This window comes from Diceros bicornis, chromosome X (genome assembly GCF_020826845.1).
Source record: "Diceros bicornis minor isolate mBicDic1 chromosome X, mDicBic1.mat.cur, whole genome shotgun sequence".
NCBI lineage: Eukaryota > Metazoa > Chordata > Mammalia > Perissodactyla > Rhinocerotidae > Diceros > Diceros bicornis.
In genome coordinates, this window is record NC_080781.1 from 13,018,724 (window position 1) to 13,041,256 (window position 22,533).

At 40.1% G+C, this 22,533-nt stretch overlaps 1 protein-coding gene across 4 annotated transcripts in view; it reads right to left on the reverse strand.

Annotated features, from left to right (window-relative positions):
* AP1S2 (adaptor related protein complex 1 subunit sigma 2) overlaps positions 1-12,868 on the reverse strand; it is a 28,079-nt gene extending 15,211 nt beyond the window's left edge. For 2 of the 4 annotated variants that reach the window (XR_009217438.1, XM_058535493.1), the window contains exons 1-4: positions 12,786-12,868; positions 10,363-10,541; positions 3,957-4,065; positions 3,184-3,321 (exon numbers count right to left, since the gene is read on the reverse strand). Coding sequence is in view for 3 of the 4 variants with exons in the window: in XM_058535493.1 (XP_058391476.1) it covers positions 3,184-3,321; positions 3,957-4,065; positions 10,363-10,541 (426 nt within the window). In the remaining variant the exon portion in view is untranslated. The remainder of the gene's footprint in view (positions 1-3,183; positions 3,322-3,956; positions 4,066-10,362; positions 10,542-12,785) is intronic. The other 2 variants (XM_058535494.1, XM_058535495.1) reach the window with 1 other exon arrangement.
* Between the last annotated feature and the right edge of the window lie 9,665 nt (positions 12,869-22,533).

Consider the following 22,533-nt stretch of genomic DNA (forward strand, 5'->3'; position numbering starts at 1 on the left):
CACCAAACAGAAAACTCACAATACATGAAAAACTAGATTAATATCAATTAATTAGGACTCCTACAAATTTAAGGCTCCATTTAGATAAGTGTCTTTACAGCTCTATCTACTTTAGAAGCAAACAAAATCATTTCATGACATAGACTAAGTGAATACTATACCCCAAATTATAAGACCAAAAAAGCTATTATAGATCCAGGCATTTTGATAAATCCAATAAGAAATGATTTGAAAAATATCATTTATACTTATATATCCAGTTTAAAAGTCCCAACTATTGATAATTTGGACAATGAAAATTTCCAGTCTAAAAAGTAAAAGATGGCATCAGCCTTAGGAAATTCTACTCTGTTCAATACAGAAAAACCTCCAGGAAAATTATGAATTTCTTTACTGCATTACTGAGAAACAAAGAAGTTGGTATCTAAAACAGAATGTTTTAGGCGGGGGGAGGACAGACAGAGCACAGTGGTTAAAATTTCACACAGCTTTGGAGCCTAGCAGATCTAGGACTGGTCACTGGAGCCTCACTGAGCCTCTACTTCACTTGTTAAAAAGGCTCTCATGACCCTTTCTCAGGGCATCCTGGGGGTTTCCACAGGAGGTCTCACATCTAACTGCTCAATAAGCATTAGGTATCACCATAGTTCCTTTTTGTTGTCAGGGTGTCCAGACAAAAACATTTTTAGCAGTTTGTGGAATGCTTTTTCTCATCTTATTCCACTATCTATTTTATGAACATAACATTCAAACACTCTCCCAGAGATGTAAACGTGTATCATGTATCAACACACAAATGAATCTATATTAGGAATCAAGCATCTTGTCATCCCCGGATTTCTTGTGACAGTATGTTGGTGAATAACCTGAATAACAGGTTAACCTGTTAACCTGAACAGAATAATCTGAAGCCTTACTGCCCCATATAGTCTTTAGCTTAGCTTCTTAAAGGCCTTAACCTGCAATCTATTATAACTCACTCTCTATTCAGAATGGACCAGCCACCTTCTGCCTCAAGATCTAAATGGCTAAATTAAGAAAAATGGTTCACTCAGACCACTGAGTAGAAAATGTCATAAAGTACTATCTCTTTGGTTTATGTACAAAACAATGTAAAGGTAGTCACAGATGAGAAATAGGGCCAAAGTTCTCTTCTAAAGACAAGGAACTGTAATTAACAGTAGTCACCTTTTTTTTTTTTTAAGCTAGGTTAAGACAGGGCAAGGAGAATTTTACATGAGACCACAGACATCCTATGCTTCTCTCTCCATTCTACTTTCCCCATTTAAAGATACAAAAATACTGCTTCAAAATGGGAGACACTACTTACTATGAAAATACTTCAATAGGGGAGATATGCACACACTCAAATAAATATGGACCTGTAATAACTTTTTTATCCCCTAGTACATTAAATACTCATTACATGCTATAAATTAAACTTAGCATATTGGTCATATTGTAAAGTCTATAGCAATTTCCCAGTAGAGTTCAAATACCAATCAAGACACAAGGAGTTATCAGTGCCCTAAACATTACGCTCCAGAAAAAACATATTAAAATGAAAAGCTGAACTTCAGGAACTTTAGAAATGTTTTAAGGCAAATGTAATTAATCAGGAAATGATGAAGAACTTGGAGGAAATACCAGGAACTGACAGAACAGAATATAGTTCCATAATAATGAAATATAAAAGTGATCAAGGAAAGGGACAAATATGAAAAATTCCCAATTCCTGATCCTGGTTTTAACCTAATTTTTAGAAAAGTCTGATTGGTGAACAGCAAAATAAGGAGGTGCTAACTTTAAAACCAATTTTACAACAGTAGAATATGAGCTTGTAGTCGGCATACCTAATGTTAAAAAAAAAATCTCCCCAATGACATGTTTGCAATCAATTAATAAACAACCATGGCAAACTGTACACACACAGAAAAGGGGCTGTGCTCATTTCACTACTGAACACCAGGGCTGCCAACAAAACACTTCACTTCTGTAGGCACCTTAACCACTGTTTTGGTAACTCAAGATCATTAAATGTACAATGTGTTGTCTCACATTTAATCTCTGTATGTTCTGGATGATGCCATCCCAAGTTGGAGCAATCCCCACAACTGACCCAGTCAGTGACTGATGCACAGGGATTACCGAGAGCACCTCCCTCCCTATAGAGGCCAGTGGTTAAGAAGTTATAATGGAGAAAAAGAGATTTACTCTTCTTCCCTTAGTTCACATTTCTGTTGTAACAGAAATGCTAAAAAATTGGATTTAAAGCCTCCTTTAATAATTAAAAAAAGACATTTACCTTAATGAAAACACACTGCATTTTTTATATTGACTAGCCCCTTCTCCTCATGCTACAAATTTTCTATTTTTAGCCATAATTATGGCTAAAGCATAATTCAAGTTGGTACCTGAATTAAGGTATCAAGTTTTTAGAAAAAGGTAGCCTTATCTATGAAATTTTAAACTTCAGAAATTGAAGGTACAGAAGCATCAAATATACAATTAACCCAGGACAACTGTGGAAATTAGAAAAGGAAGGGAGTTTATTAATGGTTCTGGTGATATCAAGGCAAGACAAGAATGCAGTCATTTGATAGAACATGGTTCGTTATTTAAGAGCAAAGAGAAGTACCAAGTCTTTTTAGTTAGTTTTGCTAACACAAAACCAGAAGGGTCTACAAAAAGTGTAATTATAACACTATCATTTGCTTGGCTACATTTGCACTTAATGGACATGAGGTGAAAGTATGAACCAATTTGGAATGAAAATGCCATAATCTCACAGTCAACTCCTGATTATCCACACTAATGAGGGAAGGGGTTATCTTAAGTAATTCAGAACAATGGATGCAGAGTTCTCAAATTACTATTACTTTTGATGAATCTTTTCCCTTCTTAAAGTAGTCTGTCCTCTAAATGTTTAGACTCTAGTGTTTTGGGGTCCAAAAATGGGCCATCAATACGACAGACCATCTCCAAAGTAAATGATCCATCTAGAGAGAATTGAGTTGATGTGACTGACACATATTCCAATCAATACACTGCACATGGACACTCCATGCCAAGCATGCTTCAGAGTAATTTCTGAAACTGTAAGAATGAGGGAAGATGACCGAGACTTTCCTAGCAAGAGCAAAGCATGCTAATGTCTAGTCAAGAGAACTCTGAGAAGCTTACCTCCTGCAGTAGATCAGCCTGCTCAATTGCTTTAAGGACATTTTTCTTGGATGTTTCCTGAACTTCCCCTCCCAAAAGAAACTCATCCAAAATAAAATAAGCTTTCTCAAAATTAAAGATGATATCAAGTTCACACACCTGAAAAGCAAAAAAAAAAAAAAAAAAAAAAAAGTTAAAACTGAAGAAAGCAAAAGATACTCATCCACTATCAGGTAGTAAATAAAATCTGACCAGATGACCAGAGTGAATCATTCTTAATTCTTTCTAAAAATGGCAATCTTGCTAACTAAGCATCATTGATTTAGTCAGCTTAATTTTCATATCTCAAGTACCTGAAAACATAATGCCTACAAGCTAAGTGAGATCTGACTCTGCAAGCTCCCCACATAGGCAACTTCATAATTTTCTACTCGTGAAAACTGATCTTTTTAAACACATATTTCCTGAGTAAGGTGATTATAACTGCTAACCAAATCTAAATTCTATACTAAGCACTTTCAGAATATTAACCTTTGCAGTTGGACTCCTTTCTATTTCACTATCTTAAACCTCATTCTCACCACCATAACTAAATGAGTAGGTCTGTGGGGTCAAGCAATTCTGGCAGTTAACTGACTAGGAACACTGACAAGAAACAGTCATTCCTTCCCTTTCCCACAGTTACTTCCAAATAGTCAGAATCCTCAAGACAATCAAATAATAAACTTGTTACAGAAAAGATTAAAGACAAAAATACTACGGCATTCAATTTCCTAAAACAAAATACTACTCACACTGCCAAAATACTTGTCAAGTAATTCCACATAACGATGAATTATTTCCAGGGTAATTAGTTCATTGTCCTGATCCTCAATAGCACAGCAGAAATACAGACTAGCATATCTGTAACAAAAAACAAATGTGGAAAAACTTTTTCCCTATAATCACGTTTTCTAAATATATTTTCACATCCTATTGCGAAAGACCTCATGCTTATAGTTTATTTCCTGTTTTACAACAATACAGATTATTTTCCTCCTATACTACAAAAGTAACAAATGCATATAAGAGAAATTTTGAAAAGCACAGGCAAGTAAAAAAGAAAAAAACTACTCAGTCACACCATCTAGAAAGAATAACTTATTTTGCTCTTCTTTTCAGGCTCCTTTCTATGAATATTCTAAAACATAGGTGACCCAGGCTGTTCTGGGTTTTTTTTTTGTGAGGAAGATTAGCCCTGAGCTAACATCCGATGACAATCGTCCTCTTTTTGCTGAGGAAGATTGGCCCTGGGCTAACATCCATGCCCCTCTTCCTCTACTTTATATGGGATGCCACCACAGCATGGCTTGACAAGCAGTGTGTCAGTGCACACCCAGGATCCGAACCCGCGCACCCCGGGCCAGTTAAGTGGAGCTCGTGCACTTAACTGCTGTGCCACCGGGCCGGCCCCCAGGTTGTTCTGAAGTTTACTTAATTAAAACAAAATGCACTGTGTGACTAATTAAAACTACAAGTAAACAAGAAGAAAGCAAACTCTCCATTTAAAGGACTTATTGAAGACATTGTCAATGTGAAGTCAACGTGCTAGAACGTTTTATTTAAGTGTAATATACACACAGAGAAGAACAAAAGTCATAAATGTACAACTCGATGAGTTTTCAAAGGGAACCCACCCGTGTACCAGCGCCCAGATCAAGAAACAGAATTATTACTGAACCCCTGAAGCCCCTCTCCTAGCCTCTCCAGGTCACGACCTCCCACCCCTAAGGGTAACTACCATGTTGACTTCTAACAGCATAGAATTGTTTTTAAAAAGGAGATTTCTAGGATTGTGGAATAAACCCCAAGAAAAGAACAATAGTTCCAAGTTACTACAGATGTTAGGGAAAGAGAACAGGAGAAACTGAGACTGTCCTCAAATTTTCCAAGTTCTACACTATTGAACTGAAGTTTAGGTTTTTACCCTTGAAGAAGGAATAAGGCTGGAAAACTTATATTCTCCTCCAAATTAGGATTCCAGCACATGGGACCAGGTTATACTTGACCCAAGGAAGCCAGAACTTATTAATATACAACCCTGAGGCAAAGCAAATGATGACCAAGTCCTTTGAGGAGGATTAAAAGAGCATTTTCAAATAGGTTAAGTGTATTTAAGGCTTTTGAAAAGAAACAAAATAAAAACCTAAGACATTCTAAACAAGCCTCAGTTGAGATTGTAATTTTCACTGAGGAGCATATAACTGATTTTTAGAAAACACAATCGGCAATTACTGCTCATAGCATTAATGCAAAATAATATACAAGCGCAAACACAATCTGAGTTTTGGAATTCAATGAATTCCTGCTCTTCAGTATGAGAATTACTAGTACTTACATAACACTCTATTAATTTCAATATTATCAAAAACATTTCATCTTATTTGATCTTTCCAACAGCAGGCACCATCATCCTTGATTATGGAAGGAAAAAAAAAAAACAAGGCCCATGAGTGCAGGGTCTGCCAAGTGGCTGTACTGGGACAAGAAATCTGATTTTTGGACTTTAACTCCAGGCCTTTTTCCATCTACCACACCGACTTCCTTGTCGTACACGGCATGACTGTTTGCCATGTTCGTTCTACCGGACTTCCACATTCATTAAGTTATTTAAAATGGTGGGTCTCCGGTAGTCTTCATGAGGAGGCATTCGAATGCATTCATTTATTATCATGAAGGACTTAACAGGGCACCACCTCAAACTTGAACAAAGTGCTTCCTCTCTTTCCCGGCGCTACCCTATGTTTTTGCTTCTCTGTTTAAAAGGCAATGGGCTATTTCAACTCTCCATCCTCCCTAACCCATGCTCACTAAACAGAATTTTCAATTTGAGGAAAATGACACAAATGACACATAAGGTTCCCTAAATTAAGAAAGCCAAAGATTAAAGGGACTGACATTAAAAATGGTAGATAAAAACCAGACATGACTAGCTGACATGAATACAGTGCTAAATAATTCCATTAGAACAAATTTACCAATAATAGTTTCGGGTAAAATTCCTTTTACTCTTGATTTCAATGCTACCGTTAAGCAATCTAATGCTTGCGCCATCCTCACTCCCTGTCCACAAGCACTGCCTCTTTACTTACAAATAAACAGCACTTGAACACTAGTCAAAGGTCCTAATTTATAAGAATCATTTGAAAATATTAATTTAAATATCACCAGGACTGATGTTATCTAAGCACCAACCAGTAATATTAAAAAAACTCTGTAACACTATCTCAATGTTTGCTTTCACTTAGAATGGAAAAAGAGCCATCAAATTTAAATGAATTCTTCCTTGTAGGTGAACATCTAGTTGTCAGGATTATAAGAAGCTTTCCAGGAAGCTTAGGGAAGAAAGAACCAAGCATAATAACTGGTAACAGTCATTGAGCCCTCACTCTGAGTGAGGCAATAAATGTTAGCTAAGGCTTTTGCATATTTTACCATTTTAACCCTCAAGACAACCCTTCCAGAGATATACCATTATTACTTATATCTATAGGAGACCCAGGCTTGAGTAACCTCCCCAGGAACAGCGATTTGACTCCAGAGCCCAAGCTTTATATTAAAAACTAGAGCCAGGAACTGTATTAAATAAAGTAATCCTGTACCTGGCAAAAATTAAAACATATTCAAAGCAACATTTTAAGAGCTTTGAAGAGGAAGAGATATAAAAATTGCCATACTTATTTAGTAAAAGATTACCAAGAGAACCTGAAGTGTACTCCCTATTTTTAGAACCAAATGGTTTTTATAAATTCAATAATGAGCTCATTTTGTTCTCTTAGTGCATGTTTGTAAGTCTAAATCTGAAGTAAAATTAATAATAGACTAGTAAGAAGAAAGGTATGTTTGGTTATTTTTAGCAGAGTGGATTAAGGCTTACTCTAATTACTGGCACTCAGAGAACATCTGAAAGTGCCTATTCTTATATTCAGAACACATGACTTCTCCGCAGTCAGCTAAATATCAGCTGACTGTGGGTGAATGGAACGAAACTGTTCTCAATCCCCACTGGTATGTCATTACAAATTCTTTTGTTAGTAAAGAAAATCAATACAGCACTCTTCACAAATTCTCAAGCTAGTGATTTGGAGATGTATGTATTTTTAAATTAATTTTAAGACTTTAATCCAGTGCCTCTTCTATAACATGCTGCACAAAATAAGAAACAAACAAGCATAGTGTTTTGTCTTCAAGAGATCTTCAAGAGCATTTATTTTAAAGACGAGGAAGCAAAGGCAAAATGACTTGTTCAAAGTCACAAAACTAGCTAATGGCATGAGCGGAATAGAACTCAAGTCCCAGATTTTCAGTCTGTTTTTTCATCTATATTATCTTTACTCCCCACTCTCCCCTCTCCCTCCCCAAGAGGGGGAATCGTTATGCAAAATGCTCAGGATGAAGAACGTGGATGAGACAACTTGAGGAAAGAAGACATAAAAGATCACTTGCTGGTATGAACAGCAAAAGCGCTAGTTCAGAATTTCTCAGGAGCTAAGCAGCAATTTGCTTAAAAGGTCTTCTCTTTCAGGTAGACTAGGGAAAAAAAAATCACCTATTTATATCAACAAAATATATGTCCTTAAGTACAAGAGATGAGGTTTTCAGTATGAAATGGGGAGATGCATAGAAAAATTGACTATAAATTCTAACTTTTGTATGTGAATTTAATCTCAATAAAGCTGTTTTTTTCAAGTGCACCTTTTATTTATAGGAGCTTGATGTAAGTATCAGTCAGGTTAGATTACCCTTTACAGCCTTTAAAAGAAAAAGCGGTGGCCCAACATGGGTGGGCTGAATGCCGTGTGCAGGACCACCAACTAATGCTTTCTTTCCTTCCGTTTGACAGGCCACTTCCTTCAGCTGCAGAAATCTCCATTCGTGGGATTGATTCTCTTGCTGGTATTTTCCTCCTCCACACGGGGGACTCCTTCCCCTATCTAGAAATAAGCTTAAGGCTCTCATACCTTTTTTTAATCCTGTCCCCACTCCTATGTCTATGGGTGGTTAGCACCTCTTCTGTCCTTCATAGCAAAGCTCCCCAAATAGTCTACACTTGCTGTTTAAATCTCTCTACCTCTTCACACTTCACCCCACTTCTTCGAGAGTTCTGTCTCTGCTATTCCACTGAAAATATTCTGACGAAGCGCATTTTATGAAATGCTCACTGTAAAATCTAATTGATTCCTTCTTCACTTTAATTGAACTTTATGCAACATCTGGCGCTGGTAACCTTATTTTCGAAACTCTCTCCCCTTCCCGGATGTTACTGACCCTACACTTACCCTCTCCCCCTTTGCCTGTCGCTTGAATGTTGGTGATCTAACACTTTATGCCTAATTTTCCCCCAGACTTCCAGGCCTATACCCACCCCCAGAAAATCAGGGCTCTCCAAATGGAAGTCACACAGGCATCTCAAAGTCAACTTGTCTACTGGCTCACTGTTTACCCATCAGGTGAACCAGAAATGTGGAATCACTCCACTCCTCCCCTTCTTTCAGTGCCCTCCCCCTTTCTAGCAGTGATCAAGTCTTAGAACTAACTTACCTTGATAACAGTTCTCCTTTCCACCTGCTGAGTCCACAGTAGGGGTCTTCCTTCAGGATCTCATTATAATGCAGTCTCCTAACAGATCCCTCAGGTGCCAGTCTCAGCCCTCCCCCCACCCATTCTCCAATTACAAGATCTTTTACGAAATACAAATCTGCTCTTTTTTCATCCCTGTTTAAAACCTTTGCCTCCAAGCTTAAGATTTGAGTTCTAGCCCCTATGTCAGTCACTAACTGGTATATGACCTTGAACAAGTCACTTCTCCCAAGTTCTGGTTTTTACAAAATTGAAGTTTGATCAACGCTAGCGGTTTTCAATCTCAGGAACCATCTCCTATGCAGAGGGTAGAGAGGCCAGGTGAGCAGGTGTACAGGATCCCAGTCCTGATTTCACAAGAGCACCTCTACTTCCACTGGTTTCATTTAAGGTTCTATCCTTGGGCAAAAAGCTTTTTTAAAAAAATCACTTGACTATATTATCCTAAGACATCTCCCAGCTCTAAAATGCTATGATTTTTCTCAACAAGTACCAAACCAAACACTGGATACAAAATCACCCAAAGATGACTAAATTTATTCTATTGTAAAGAGGAGTCTGCGGTATTTAAAAAATTTTCGCTGTCCTTATAATCTCCATTACTTCCTCTGCCATCTCCCCAACAAAAAAAACCCCACCCATACTTGGGAGTGTAATAAAAGAAAACTGAGACAAAAAACCCAGACTTCTCAACCCTCCTTGCAGCCCACACTGTTAGCTCCCTGCTCATCCCCCAAAGAGAATGTTTTTATATGCAGAAACTCCCTTACATACAGAAAATTATTCATAAGGAAACAGAAATGGGGAAAAACAAAGTAGCTGTATTTCTTTTAACCTGATTATAACAACCTTGAGAAATTTATTTTAAGGTATTAAAAGTTTCAGATATTAATAAAGATGTATAGCTTTTTTTTAAAAAAAAGCTTAGTGTTCAAAGCCAATCTATGAGTCATTTTGCAACATGAAAAATTTAAAAATCTACTCTTGGCAAAATTATCTATCAAATCTAATCACACCTCTACCTCAGCAACAAGCATACTTCAAATTAATAAACACTACTAATGAAGAGATCCTGTATAAACACAAAGTTTTTAAACATCTATATGACTGAAACGGTCTATGTATCCAAGGTGTTTATAAGTGAGTAAGATTCTAAGTCAGATAAAAGGCATGTCAATTATCAGTCATTACAGATTTTCGGGGAGAATGGAAAGGGGTGAAAACGCTTGTCTAAATTCAGCGAGTTACTCACACAATTTAAAATACTGATCCTATTTTTCCCTGCAAAGAAATGAATTCATTGAATTTTTCTAAAAAGATGATTAAGCATGAATAATCATTTACGCCTACAATTATATAATTAGATTTAAAACGACTTCCCTATTATCATTTTAGCCTGGGTAATCAATCAGAACAGCAGTTATTTTAAAAATACAAAGCTTTAATTTAAATCTTTTTCATCTAAATCTTTATTAATCATTATTTATAAATGTAATCTCTCGAAAGTCTGCAATTTCCACATTATAGATGACTGAACATTTCATTCTGCTATTTCACCTTTCTGATAAATAAAAATTATACCTTTTGTAAACAATCTTCAGATCTCGCCACTCAAGAAAGCTGCACATTTTAGGTTTCCGTGCTAAGACGGTTTGAACAAGTTCTCTTGTGATCTTTTTCTTCTCTTTGTCTGATAGTGGGACATACCATTTCTGCAGTCGAAGCTTTCCCTGACGACTAAAAAGCAACATAAACTGCATCTGTTAAGATAAATAGAACCAAGATCATATGCAGTACTTTGATTCAATAAAAGTTAAGATTAAGATGACATAGCTCCAGGGGACAGGGTGTCAACTGACAAATGATTAGTAGCCATCAATATTTCTATGCCAGTTAAAATAGCAGGAAATTCTTGTAGAAACATCTTCCCACCAGATGCAATCTCTCCATTCCACCCTGTTCCACGTAAGTTTGGAAAGCAGTGTGTGGGGGGAAGAAAGAAAAACAGGTAATAAGCTGGAATGGAAATTTTGAGGAAAAAGAAAGATAACTCTTGCAATTTAAGAAACTGTCTGCCTGTGCTATACATTCCACACTCTCTATATGCATCAAAAGAGAATTGTTGACAAGAACTGGTTTAGGTACATTTAAAAGAAACAGGAGACCTACTATTTTCCACACTCTCTATATGCATCAAAAGAGAATTGTTGACAAGAACTGGTTTAGGTACATTTAAAAGAAACAGGAGACCTACTATTTTTCACCCTGAGGCTGTTCTAGTTCCAGGCTGAATTACTGTAGACAGACTGCTATCACTTAGAATGCTTTCTTCAGTTTATGCTTACATATTTTAAGCAAAACAAAAGATCTAAGAGATTACCCAAAAAAAAAATCCTATAAAAGCACATTTTTCTTAATAAAAGCATGACTTTTAAGTATCTCTTCTCATCTCACTTTTTAAAAATACCAACATAAATATGCACACAATAAACGAGTTAATGTAATATTATGAAAGAGAACATAAACCTCTAAAAAGCCAAAACAAGAGTTAAACATATTCAGAGACATTACACGACATACTTCACTTAAAACAACAAAAAAATAGCATTGACAGATGGGAGTGGATGTTGAATTCTAGTGTACTTTACACAAACTATTTTGTATATATTTATCTGGAATCTGCAAATCTGTTATTTAGTCTACACATTTAATTTTTAAGGCAAGTTCTTGTAAATTCAACTGGTCTTCTCAACTGCAAACAGATAAGCACTGTTTCTACAAAGGTAATTTAAAGGTAGAATTCAGACGAGTATTTTTTTCTTTTAACTCTCCTAAGTTCCTTTAACAGCGTTACTGCAAGGAAGATCCCAGCCTGATTCTTAACATTCACCACACCATCTTGAATTTAAACATGGGGTGGGGGAATTTACACAACCCATTTAGAATACAACGGGCCCTGCCTTTCGGTAAGAAATTATTGTCGCTCTTTGTACTAGTCCAGACAGGCATCAACAAAATACTTAGAAATTTATGATGCGGCAATTTAACTTTATTAAAGTTAAAATTGGCTTATTACAACTCACTTAAAACGCTTCACTGGTACAAAATAAACGAACAATATTCGTGATATCAAAGTCCCTCCCATACGAGTCCTGTTAAGATAGCCGCATTCGAAGGGGACCGCAAGTAAAGCATCTACCGGACAACGTTTAATGCAAACCCGTTACCAGAACTTGGAAAATAACAGACCCGTATTCCAGGATCTCGGTGACCAGGAGGGGTGGGGGTTTGCTTTCGAAAGGAGTATAGGCTCAACGCTGTCGGTAGCAGGGTCCTGTATTTCCCCTCTACCACTTTATAGGACAAATAAATAATTTACTCTCTTTAAAATAAATTATGCGCTAACATGGGACGATACCCGGTTGCAAGACACAAGTATTCCCTCTTATTAACAACCAATGCTTCGATTGTGCCGCAAATCGCAGGGCACCTCAATTCCTCGAGATTGCTATTAAAAACAATGGGCTCGGCCGCGGGGCGGGCTCGGGGCCAGCGTTCCTCGGTCCGGCCGTCTCCGCCGCCTCCCCGCCGCCCCACGGGGCCGCACTCCATCACTGACCAAGCCCGGGCGAGGTGACAGGCAAGGTGCGGGGCAGACAATGGCATCCGCCGCCGCGCAGGGGGCGCCAAGGGTCCTCGGCCGCCGCCGCCCCCGCCCGCGGGCCCCTCCCGAAAATGCCCCGCAAAACTTGAGATGATTCCCGAACCACAGGTGCCGCGGGGCCGCCGCGGCGGCCGGCACTGGCCCCCGCATCCCAGGGCGCGGCGCGGTGTGGAAAGAGGGGAGCGGACGCAGAGAGAAGTGAGTTGCGGGGCGCGGCGCCCAGCGGCGGGGCGGGCACGGGGTGGGGTCGTCGGGGCGCGCGGGGCGGCGGGGGGCGCGCCTCACCCTCCCGCCCCCATCCCCGTCCTCGGCGCCCCGGCTCGCCCCTCTCGGGACTTACGGCGGCCGCGGGCCGCGGGCGCGGCGGGGCTCGGCCGGCGGCGGCGGCTGAGGGGAAACCCCTGTCGCTGAGCTGAGGAAGGGAAGCCGTGTTGCTGTGGGGAGGGGACTCGGTCGGCGGAGGGAAGGCTTAGGCGCCGAGGGGAGGGCGAGCCGACAGACCCCGCCCTGGGGGCCGGACGAGGGAGGAGCCGGGGCTGCGGCGAGCGGAGGGGCGGGCTGGGCGGGAAGCAGCTGCGCCGTCGCCAACGGCACCGGAGGCAGCGCAGGTGACCGCGCAGTCCAAGGAAGCCGATTGGCCGCCTCTCTAGCCAGAGGGGGTGGTGCGAACCGGAAGCCAGGCCACGTGACCCGGAAGCGGCTTCGGCCGGGGCCGCCTGCGCATTCCTGGGTGTGCCCCCGAGACTCGCACGGGCGGTTGTCCCCGCTATTCAGTGCGGAAGAACAGGGTTCCGCGGTGGCCTCTGGTGACCCTGCTGTGCAGGGCAGGGAAGGTCTGGACCACAAAGAGCCAAGTCGGAGCTCTGCTAACTCTCCGTGCCCTTAGAGGGTGGGACGGGGAGGTGTGACAGCCGGTGATGATGGTGAGGGTAGAGAGGGAGTGCTGCCGCTCTGGGGAGAACAAGTCGGCTCTTTCGTGGAGCTCGTGCACGCATTCAGCGAGCCGTTTGCAATTATTCTACTTCAAAACTGTTCGGAATCCGGCCCCTCCTTCGCATTGCACTGCTACAGCCCTGGACACCGTTCACCCCAGGCTGTGCAGGTGTCTCTTCCTTGGGCTTGCCTCTCCCATCCTCAGTGCTGCGGACCTGATGAGTTAGTGTCTGTTCTCTGCTGAAAAGCCCAGACAGCACCTCGTCCACGTTATCTCGCTCCCTTCACGGCGAGTCGTCCCCCCGCCCCCCCCCCCCCCCAGCCGCCTGGGTTCCAGTTTAGCCTTGCCGACGACTTGCTTTGCCTGGCATGCGCTTCTTCTCAAATGTCACATCTCCTGTGAAACCTCACCCTCAAACCTTGTAAAAACGAATCCCTTTCACCCACATGCCCATTAGCCTGTTTATAGCACATCTTGAGTTTTATTTCATTTTGTATCCCCACTTGCCCGTTAGCCTCTATTTAGCACATCTTGAATTTTATTCCTTTTGCATCCCATCCTAGTTCACTGCCTGGTATATAACACAACTAATAAATGTGAGTGGACTGATAAGGACTATAAAATGATAGATTTGTTAAGAGCCATAGTGCTGAGCATTGTGCTTGATACATAATGGATACCCATATTTTTTTGAATGAAAGAATGGATGAATCATCTAGTACAACTCATCTTTTACAGATAAGGAAAGGGGAGCCCCACGGGATTAAGTGACCTTGCTTGAACAGCCACGGGTTTCTCGTGTCGAATGCTATTCATTACCCCAGTCGCCTAGGTTCTTACAAAGGAAGCTGGAAAATTGTTCTTGTGGAGCTATGCCCTTTTTGCAGAGGTTCCCAAATATAGTCGCCAGAATTTTTTAATGGCCCAAAATGAAAAAGAAATGCTAAATTTTTCATGAAGCTAAATTTATTCATTTTAAAGGAATTCTTTATTAGAAATTGTGTTCTTTTTTTTGTGTTAAAATACCTATAAAACTAAGATAGTATATAATAAGGATTTGGGGGCATTTTTTAATGCCCTTATTTGGCAAAATAAAATTGTATAATACCTCTCTTTTAAGCACTACTATGCTGCTTGAAAAATTTCCTACTAACATGTATGATTAATGTATACTGGAATATTAAAGAAGTGGTTGGCACAAAGCACAGAGCTGGCTTTCTGTAGGTCTTTGGGTCCCCTGCTCAAATGTCTCTGCTCCCTGACCAATCATGCCCCAAGGCCCATGTTAATGTCCCTTTTCTCCTTTAGTACACAAAACAGATGCCTTTAGCCAGTTGAAAGATCTAATACTATGCAATGAAAACTAGCCCTCTGAATCCATATGCTGCTTTTCTCTTTTTCTGTACAAAACACATATATCCTCAAGCTTCCTGAGATAACTACCTTCAAGTTTCAACTCATTGGTTACGCTCCTAATGTTGGTCTGTGGTTCTGAATATGAGGATGGGAGACTTGCTGATGACATATTGGCAGTCTCTGGTGTTCTTAGCCAAGAAAAGGTGGGGGGGGGGGGTTGGGGGTAGAGAGGGAAAGGAATTATGGGAGAAATAATTAGCAGCTGAAAGCAGCTATTACATAATCTTGGCTGCTTATTAATTTAGCAGAAGGAATGGCTTATTAAATTCTAATAGCAACAGCACAACTGCAAACAACCTAGCAATTAACAGTGCAGGGCCCATTATTTTGTTAATATGCTCTCTTCTTTTGGCAAGTGTATAAGAACAAAATTTATAGTAGCAGATGGTCTTTTTCAGTAGATTATAGATGGTTTATTCCCCAGTCTTAGTAGTAACTGCTAATTGTGCATTCACCATGAAAGACAAAAGAGGCACTTTTACTGTCTTTGTTGGTAATTAACTGCTTGACTTTGATTCCCACAATTTCCAAATTGTGGGCTTTGTTATATACATATTTCTTCTCACCTAGTATCTTCTTCATCTGTAATGTTAATAGGGTACCTTTTTTAATCCTCTGCTTTTGTCATCTGGACGGTCCTGATTTCTTGGTTATTAATGATGGTACAAAAATTATTTTTTCTGAAAAATTAAAAATCAGATTTTATCCTTTTTTTTTTTTTGGTACAGGAGACATTTAATACAAAACCATTTCTCATGGAACAAGAACATGTAGTGTCATGGTGCAAGGCTGCCTGATGTTTCCCAGGTTTCAATGGCTCAGATAGATAAAGGAAAATTCGGCAAGGTCAAAAGAGAGAAGAACAGATTTATCCTTAAGTAGGAAAGATAACCGTGTCCCAAGTGTACAGAAGGGGAAGAACTGAAGTATTTCTGGTAATCTGCCTTTTATTTATTTATTTTATTGAGATATAATTGACATATAACATTACATTAGTTTTAGGTGTACTTCTTAATGATCGGATATTTGTATATTTTGCAAAGTGATCACCACAATAAGTCTAATTAACATCACTTGTTTAAAAAAAAAAAAGTGCCTAGCTTTCATTTATGCTAAATGCAAGAGGTGAGGGTGAAATAGGGATTCTGCCTTTTAACAATAAAATTTTGAGACTTTTTATGTAATCTTTTAAAAGTTTTCAAAAATAGTTTTAGTTTTCTGTTAAATGTGTGATGGCTGTATGCTTTTATCTCCTTTCCTTCTCAAAATGACATTAAATGAAAAAAAAAAGGGATGTTTAAAGTATATATCCACATGGGCAGTAAGAGAGGGGACACTAGTGTGAGGACGCCAACAAGGATGTCAGGCTACACTGCCGGCTCATCAGTAAACACTGATGAGTTAAGTAAAAATTGTAATCTGTTTACATTGAGAATATGGAGGAGCAGAAGTGAGGGAATGTTGAAATAATGCTAAATCCTCACACACTAACGGTAAAAAAAATAGATAACATTGAGCATAAATGAAGAAATACAATTGTTAGCATATTCTTTAGATACCAGGAAGTAAATTCCAGAAGTAATGATGACTTTCTTTCTAGGGACAGAATCTTGAGGTAAGATGTGATAAAGGTTATTATTACATTTTATTTTAGTGCAGGTTTTACTTAGATAATTTTTTAAAATATTGTAATGAAGTAGATAAAAACTCTTCTGTTAGTGCTAACACTATATTATGGACTTGCACAGTGTTCCTTTAGCCAGTCTATGTATTATTTAGAAATTATTAAATGAAAATGCCTTGTAATGGAATTCCGTGCTGAATCAGTATAGAAGATCACAATTAGTGTAAAAAAAGATGCTTAGAGTTTGTGAGTTTGCATCTCCAAAGATAAGGTTGTTCCAGGGAGAAAACTGGCCTAAAATAATGAGGATTTGTGAACCAAATCATTTCAAATAGATAGAGCTGTTACTGCCAAAGTCTTCAACAATGAGCTAAAGAGAAATGTGGAACATATGCTCTTTCTTGAAGCCTATTTCCATAGCTTTGAATAAAATGCAGGAAAATGACTCTTCTCCTTTTAATATTAGGTTAGAGCAGTGTTTCTCAACGTTTTTATCCCTCCCCCAGGGGACACTTGGCAGTGTCTGGAGACATTTGCGGGGGGTGGGGGGGTAGGGGGAGGGTGGTGATGCCACTGCAATGTATAGGACAGCTCCCATCACAAAGAATTATCCAGCCCAAAATGTCAGTAGTACCGAGGTTGAGAAACCCTGAGTTAGTCATTGGAAAGGTTAACAGGCAGTAACTGAGATCTTGTATAGACATTTCAAGAAATGGAATATGTACTATCTTCATATAAGTTTTTTTCTCTCTCTCTTAAAGGAGGTGGAGGCATTCTTTTTTTTTTTTTTTTTTTTGTGAGGGAGATCAGCCCTGAGCTAACATCCATGCTAATCCTCCTCCTTTTGCTGAGGAAGACTGGCTCTGAGCTAACATCTATTGCCAATCCTCCTCCTTTTTTTTTCCCAAAGCCCCAGTAGATAGTTGTATGTCATAGTTGCACATCCTTCTAGTTGCTGTATGTGGGACTCGGCCTCGGCATGGCCGGAGAAGCGGTGCGTCAGTGCACCCTCAGGATCCGAACCTGGGCCGCCAGTAGCGGAGCGGACGCACTTAACCACTAAGCCACAGGGCCGGCCCGGCATTCTTAATATTAGATAAAATCCTTAACTGCTGAAAAGACTCACCGCTACATAAGGTAGTCAGTATTCTTTAATAGTACCTAGAATAAACTATCTAAATGGGATTTTTTTTTTCAGAGTGACCCCAGAATATTAGTGGAAGTTATTTAGAACCTGAATCCATGAGATGACTATTCCATCCATCCATTCATTTAGCGTAAATGTTTATTTGTATCTACTGTCTGCTGGGCACTCTGGAAGGTAATGAGGATGCAAAGAGGAGTAAGATGTTGACTGTGTCCTGAAGCTCCAAAACCATTTCTTCTGACACAGAACTCCATGTCTTTTGGAGACAAACCCTGGATGGTCAGAGGAGCAGTCACCAATCAAATGTATGAATACATTCTCTTTTAGGAAACCCCTAGAGATGCTTCATAGAACCTTAGATTTCTATGACTGACACCTTTGGAAACTGTTTGCCCTAATGACCTCTCAGGGTCTTAGCAATCTTTTCATTCTGTGAGTTTTCTATAGCACTCTTAATTCACAGCAATATAAGAGAGAGATTCGATATGTTTTCAACAAAACAATTTCAAATAATATTCTTTTGACCTGGTCCTTGAAATGAAATGTTTCAGCAGTTATCTAACTCAACTAGGCCAGTGGTTCTAGGATATTCTCTACAGGACTTGTGAAAATACAGATTGCTGGGCCCCATCCCCAGAGTTTCAGCAGGTCTGAGGTGAGGCCTGAGAATTGGATTTCTAACAAATTCCCAGGTGCTGCTGATGCTGCTTGTGTGGGGACCACACTTTGAGAACCACTGCTCTGTACCAAAAAAAAGCTATGATATGTAACTGGAAAGTTCTCAAAGCCAGCAATTGTGATATAATTTTCCCAAATGATCCAAAGGGAACCTGAGATCTGAATATTTTTTACTGCTGATCTCATTAAGTCTGATAACATCAGGAGAATAATATTCCCGGTTATATGAACCTGAAGCGAAATCTATAGGCACAACCCAGGGTGGCATATGATCATTGTATGCCCTGTACAAACTAATGTACAAATGTACAAACTAATAGTCTAAGTTAGAAATTAGAGCACTTAGAGAAACTTGAAGGTTGCACCATAAAAATCAGATGCTTACTTGATGAATATCACTACTCTAAAAATATTTTCCAACTACTCATGCCAAGTAGGAATCACCTCTGAAACGTTTTGTCAGTAATTACAGACATGAGATAGAAAGGAGAGAGTTGAGAGGGAACAGCTAGACACAATCAATATCCCTGGATAAGCAGAAACCACTATGCAGTAATCAAAATCTGCCCTTTCTCTTCCTTGGCACACAGCTAGACCCTCTTCCTCAGCCACCCCTGCAGTTAGGTCTACCCATGGGGCTGAGATCGGGCTGATGAAATGTGGATGGAAGTGATATCAGGCCGGACCCAGAAAAACTTTCCACAGGAAAGCCTCTTCCCTCCTTCCTCCTCCCTCCTCCACCCTGCTTTTGCCCCCTGGACGTTAACACCCAGGGTGACCTTGAAAGTCAGGCTTTGAAGATGGCCGAGTCTGTTGGTCTGGGTTCCTGAATGACTTCATGGAGCAGACACACACAGACCCTACCACCATCACCATTCCTACCACCAATTGTACTTTAAGTGAATGAGAAATAACTTCGTATTAAGCCACTGATTTTTCCAGGTTCATCTGTTACAACTGCTAGCATTACTGGCCATTCTTGCACACATAGTTACAAAGAGAAAGAGCCATAGTGATAGCAAGAACAGGTGAATTTTCAAGTGGATGGCTCTTTTTTATCAATTCTAAACCTGCTTTTTTTTGCTCCTTCATGTGTCTCCTTTCCACTGAAATTTAAAGAGAATTCTCATACAATCTGAGCCCAGAATTCAAAACAACTTATCTATCAAAGGGGCAAAAAAGACTGATTTGAGGTTTTTCTTTACTTTACGTTCCTCTGGCAAAGTCTAGCATTTGTACCAGGCAATAGATAAGGCAAAATTTAAAAAAATCATATGGCTGAAAAAGCTGAGGAAATAGACATGGGGGCATGGGGCACTTTCCAGTAAACTGTCCCTAATTGTCATAAACAGATAGTATTATCATCAATCTCTTAGAATCAAGAAACCCAAGTTTATAGTTTATTTGTGAACAGGTTATATCTTTCTCTTCTAAATACTATAGGACAAAGTTAAAACATTTATCCAAAAGCACTATTTAGAATACATGGGTGTTTTTTTTTTGTGAGGAGGACTAGCCCTGAGCTAACATCTGATGCCAATCCTCCCCTTTTTTTCTTGAGGAAGATTAGCCCTGAGCTAACATCCGTGCCCATCTTCCTCTACTTTATATGAGACGCTGCCACAGCATGGCTTAACAAGCGGTGCGTCGGTGCGCGCCCGGGATCTGAACCTGTGAAACCCGGGCCGCGGAAGCAGAGTGCGTGCACTTACCGCTTGCGCCACTCGGCCGGCCCCTACATGAGTGTTCTAATTGAATGATTTGAAAAATACTTAGAAATAGCACACACATTTTAAATACAACAAATATGCAAAATAATAGAATTTTAAAGGTTATTTTACTCAAAAACTTCATTTTACAAATGAGGAAATTAAGCCCTGGAGAAGTTAAACAAATTCTTCAAGATCATACTACTTAGTTAGTGGCAGATGAGCAAGAGAACTCAGACCCCTATATTCTATCTCCAGGCAGTGTTTTTTCCACCACAGTATGCTGTCTATTGCCCATCAACTGCTAGCCCATTGTCGTTAAGCAAAAACAAACAAACAAATAAACTGAAAAACCATACACACACAGTCCCTCAAAACATAAACTCAGTTCTTCCTCCTGTGATCTCTCTGCCTGGTATTAAAAGTATTTGTGTCTCCACTAGCCAACTGAAACCCTTGTAATCTCCAGAACTGGGATAGTATCTTACTAATCTATATGTCACAGAGCCTAATACAGTGGTTTGCATAGAGTAGACACTCAAAAAATGTTAATTAAATAGAATTGGAATGCCAAAAGAAGATTTAATAAGCTCCTGTCTCATTACTACTTGAGTGTTATCAGTTTTTTCTGCCCCCTCCGCCTGCCATAGCATATAAAGTAGCCTCTTCCTTTCCCTCCCCACTAATATTGCACTAGGTCAGACCAACAAACTGGGCCTTCTATCTCAGCCCCTTCCCTCCTCCTGATCCCGTTACAGTTCTGTCTGCACATGGCCACCTGCATGTTTTTTCTAAAACATAAGTCCAATAGAGATTAGATCTTCTGCTTAAAATGCTTCAATTTCTTTATTACTTCATTAAATTTGTACACCTAAGTCTGAGCCAGGCACTCACTGGGTACTGGGGATAAAATAGAGAACAACTTAGACATGGAACCGTCCACCAGGTTCATATGGCAATTGGCAGTCCCACTTCAGTGGAGTAAGTGTTTCAAAGGGGGAAGGCCAGGGTGCTGTGGGAGTGTATGAGAGAGGGCCTAATGCAGAGTTTTGGTGGGCTGCAGTGATGGGTGATGGGGTCAGAGAAGGTTTCCTGGAGGACGCAGCCTTTAGGCCAGGATTGAAAAAAAATAGGAGTTAGCCAAGAGAAGACAGAGCAAGAGTGTTCCACACAGGGAGAATAGCATATGCAAAGATGAAGAGATGAGTGCATGACTATCTTAGGGACCTGAAGGGAAAGTCAGCGTGGCCAGAGAGTAGCTGGGTAAAGACGAGTCTGCGGAGGATAGGAGGACCAGATCATGCAGGACCTTTCAAACAAGATTAAAACATTTGGGCTTTATATAAGGATATTGGGGGACATTGAAAGATTTTAAGCAAAAGCAGTGCCATTATAGGATTTGAGTTTCAGAGTTTCAGAAAGATCACTCTGGATGAAATGTGGTTAATTGCAGGATATATTGTAGTCAGAGTTTAGTTGCAGATAAAATAAACCATTCTACCTGATAGAAATAGAAGCAGTCTAAAAATGATTGGAAGAGCTGGAAGAGCAAATCTAGGCTGAGTTTCCAGGAAAACCTTCCAGAATAACACTGTAGACCTTTACCGTCAGGGAGCTGCTATGTCTGTTATGATCAGTGAGCTGGAATATTAAGAAGCTGTCTCCATTACTGCTGGCATCAAGGCTATACTCCCTGTGCTGTGATTGAGAAATCAGGAAGCTGTTGCCAGCAAAATGGATACTTGGATTCTGCCTTTTTTCACTCATGTGGCTAGGGACTGGTCACTGGACTCCCTTTACAACTGCCACTGAAAGCCGAGTGCTTCCAGAACCATGCTTGCCAGCAGAAATAGCAGAAGCAAGGCCCCCTCTTCGTGATATATCACTTCCCCCTTCCAAATCTTGCATGGGTGCACCTGATTGTTGGATTCTACATCACAACCAGAAGCCTAGCTAAAGAATGTACTTTTTCACTTTCTGGAAGGAGCACTACAAGGAGATTGGAATAGATATTGAGCAAGCAGATCCACAATGTCCACTGCAGAGGTCAAGACTGGTGGCCAAGAGACCAATTGGGAAGCTGTTGAATAATTCACATGAGAGGTGAAGGTAGCCTGAGTAAGGAATAAAAAGAAGGAGATATATTGGAGAGAATTTAGGAGGTAGGATTGATGGGTGTAGGTTACTTTGATGTGGGGGCAAAGGGAGTGGGCATAAAGTCAAGGGTGATACTGGGGGATGACTCCTGAGAGAAGAAACCCAGGCAGAAGGCAGACTGCTGGTGAAATGGTGAACTCATTTTTCAACCTCCAAAATCAGGTATCTGTGGGGCCTCCAAATGGGCAGTGGGAGTTGTTGACACAAGTCTGAAGGCTCAGGAGTGAGGTTAGAGCTGTAGCTAGAGATTTGTGAGTCATCAGCATAGAGCTGGTAAACGAAGCTGAGTAGGAGGATGAGATCACTTCAGAAGAATGTATATAACAATAATAATTATTTTAAAAAGTACTGTGAAAGACAGAATTATAAGATGGTTCCCATGACGTTCCCCAGCTGGTGTTACTCCCATAATTATGTTATGTT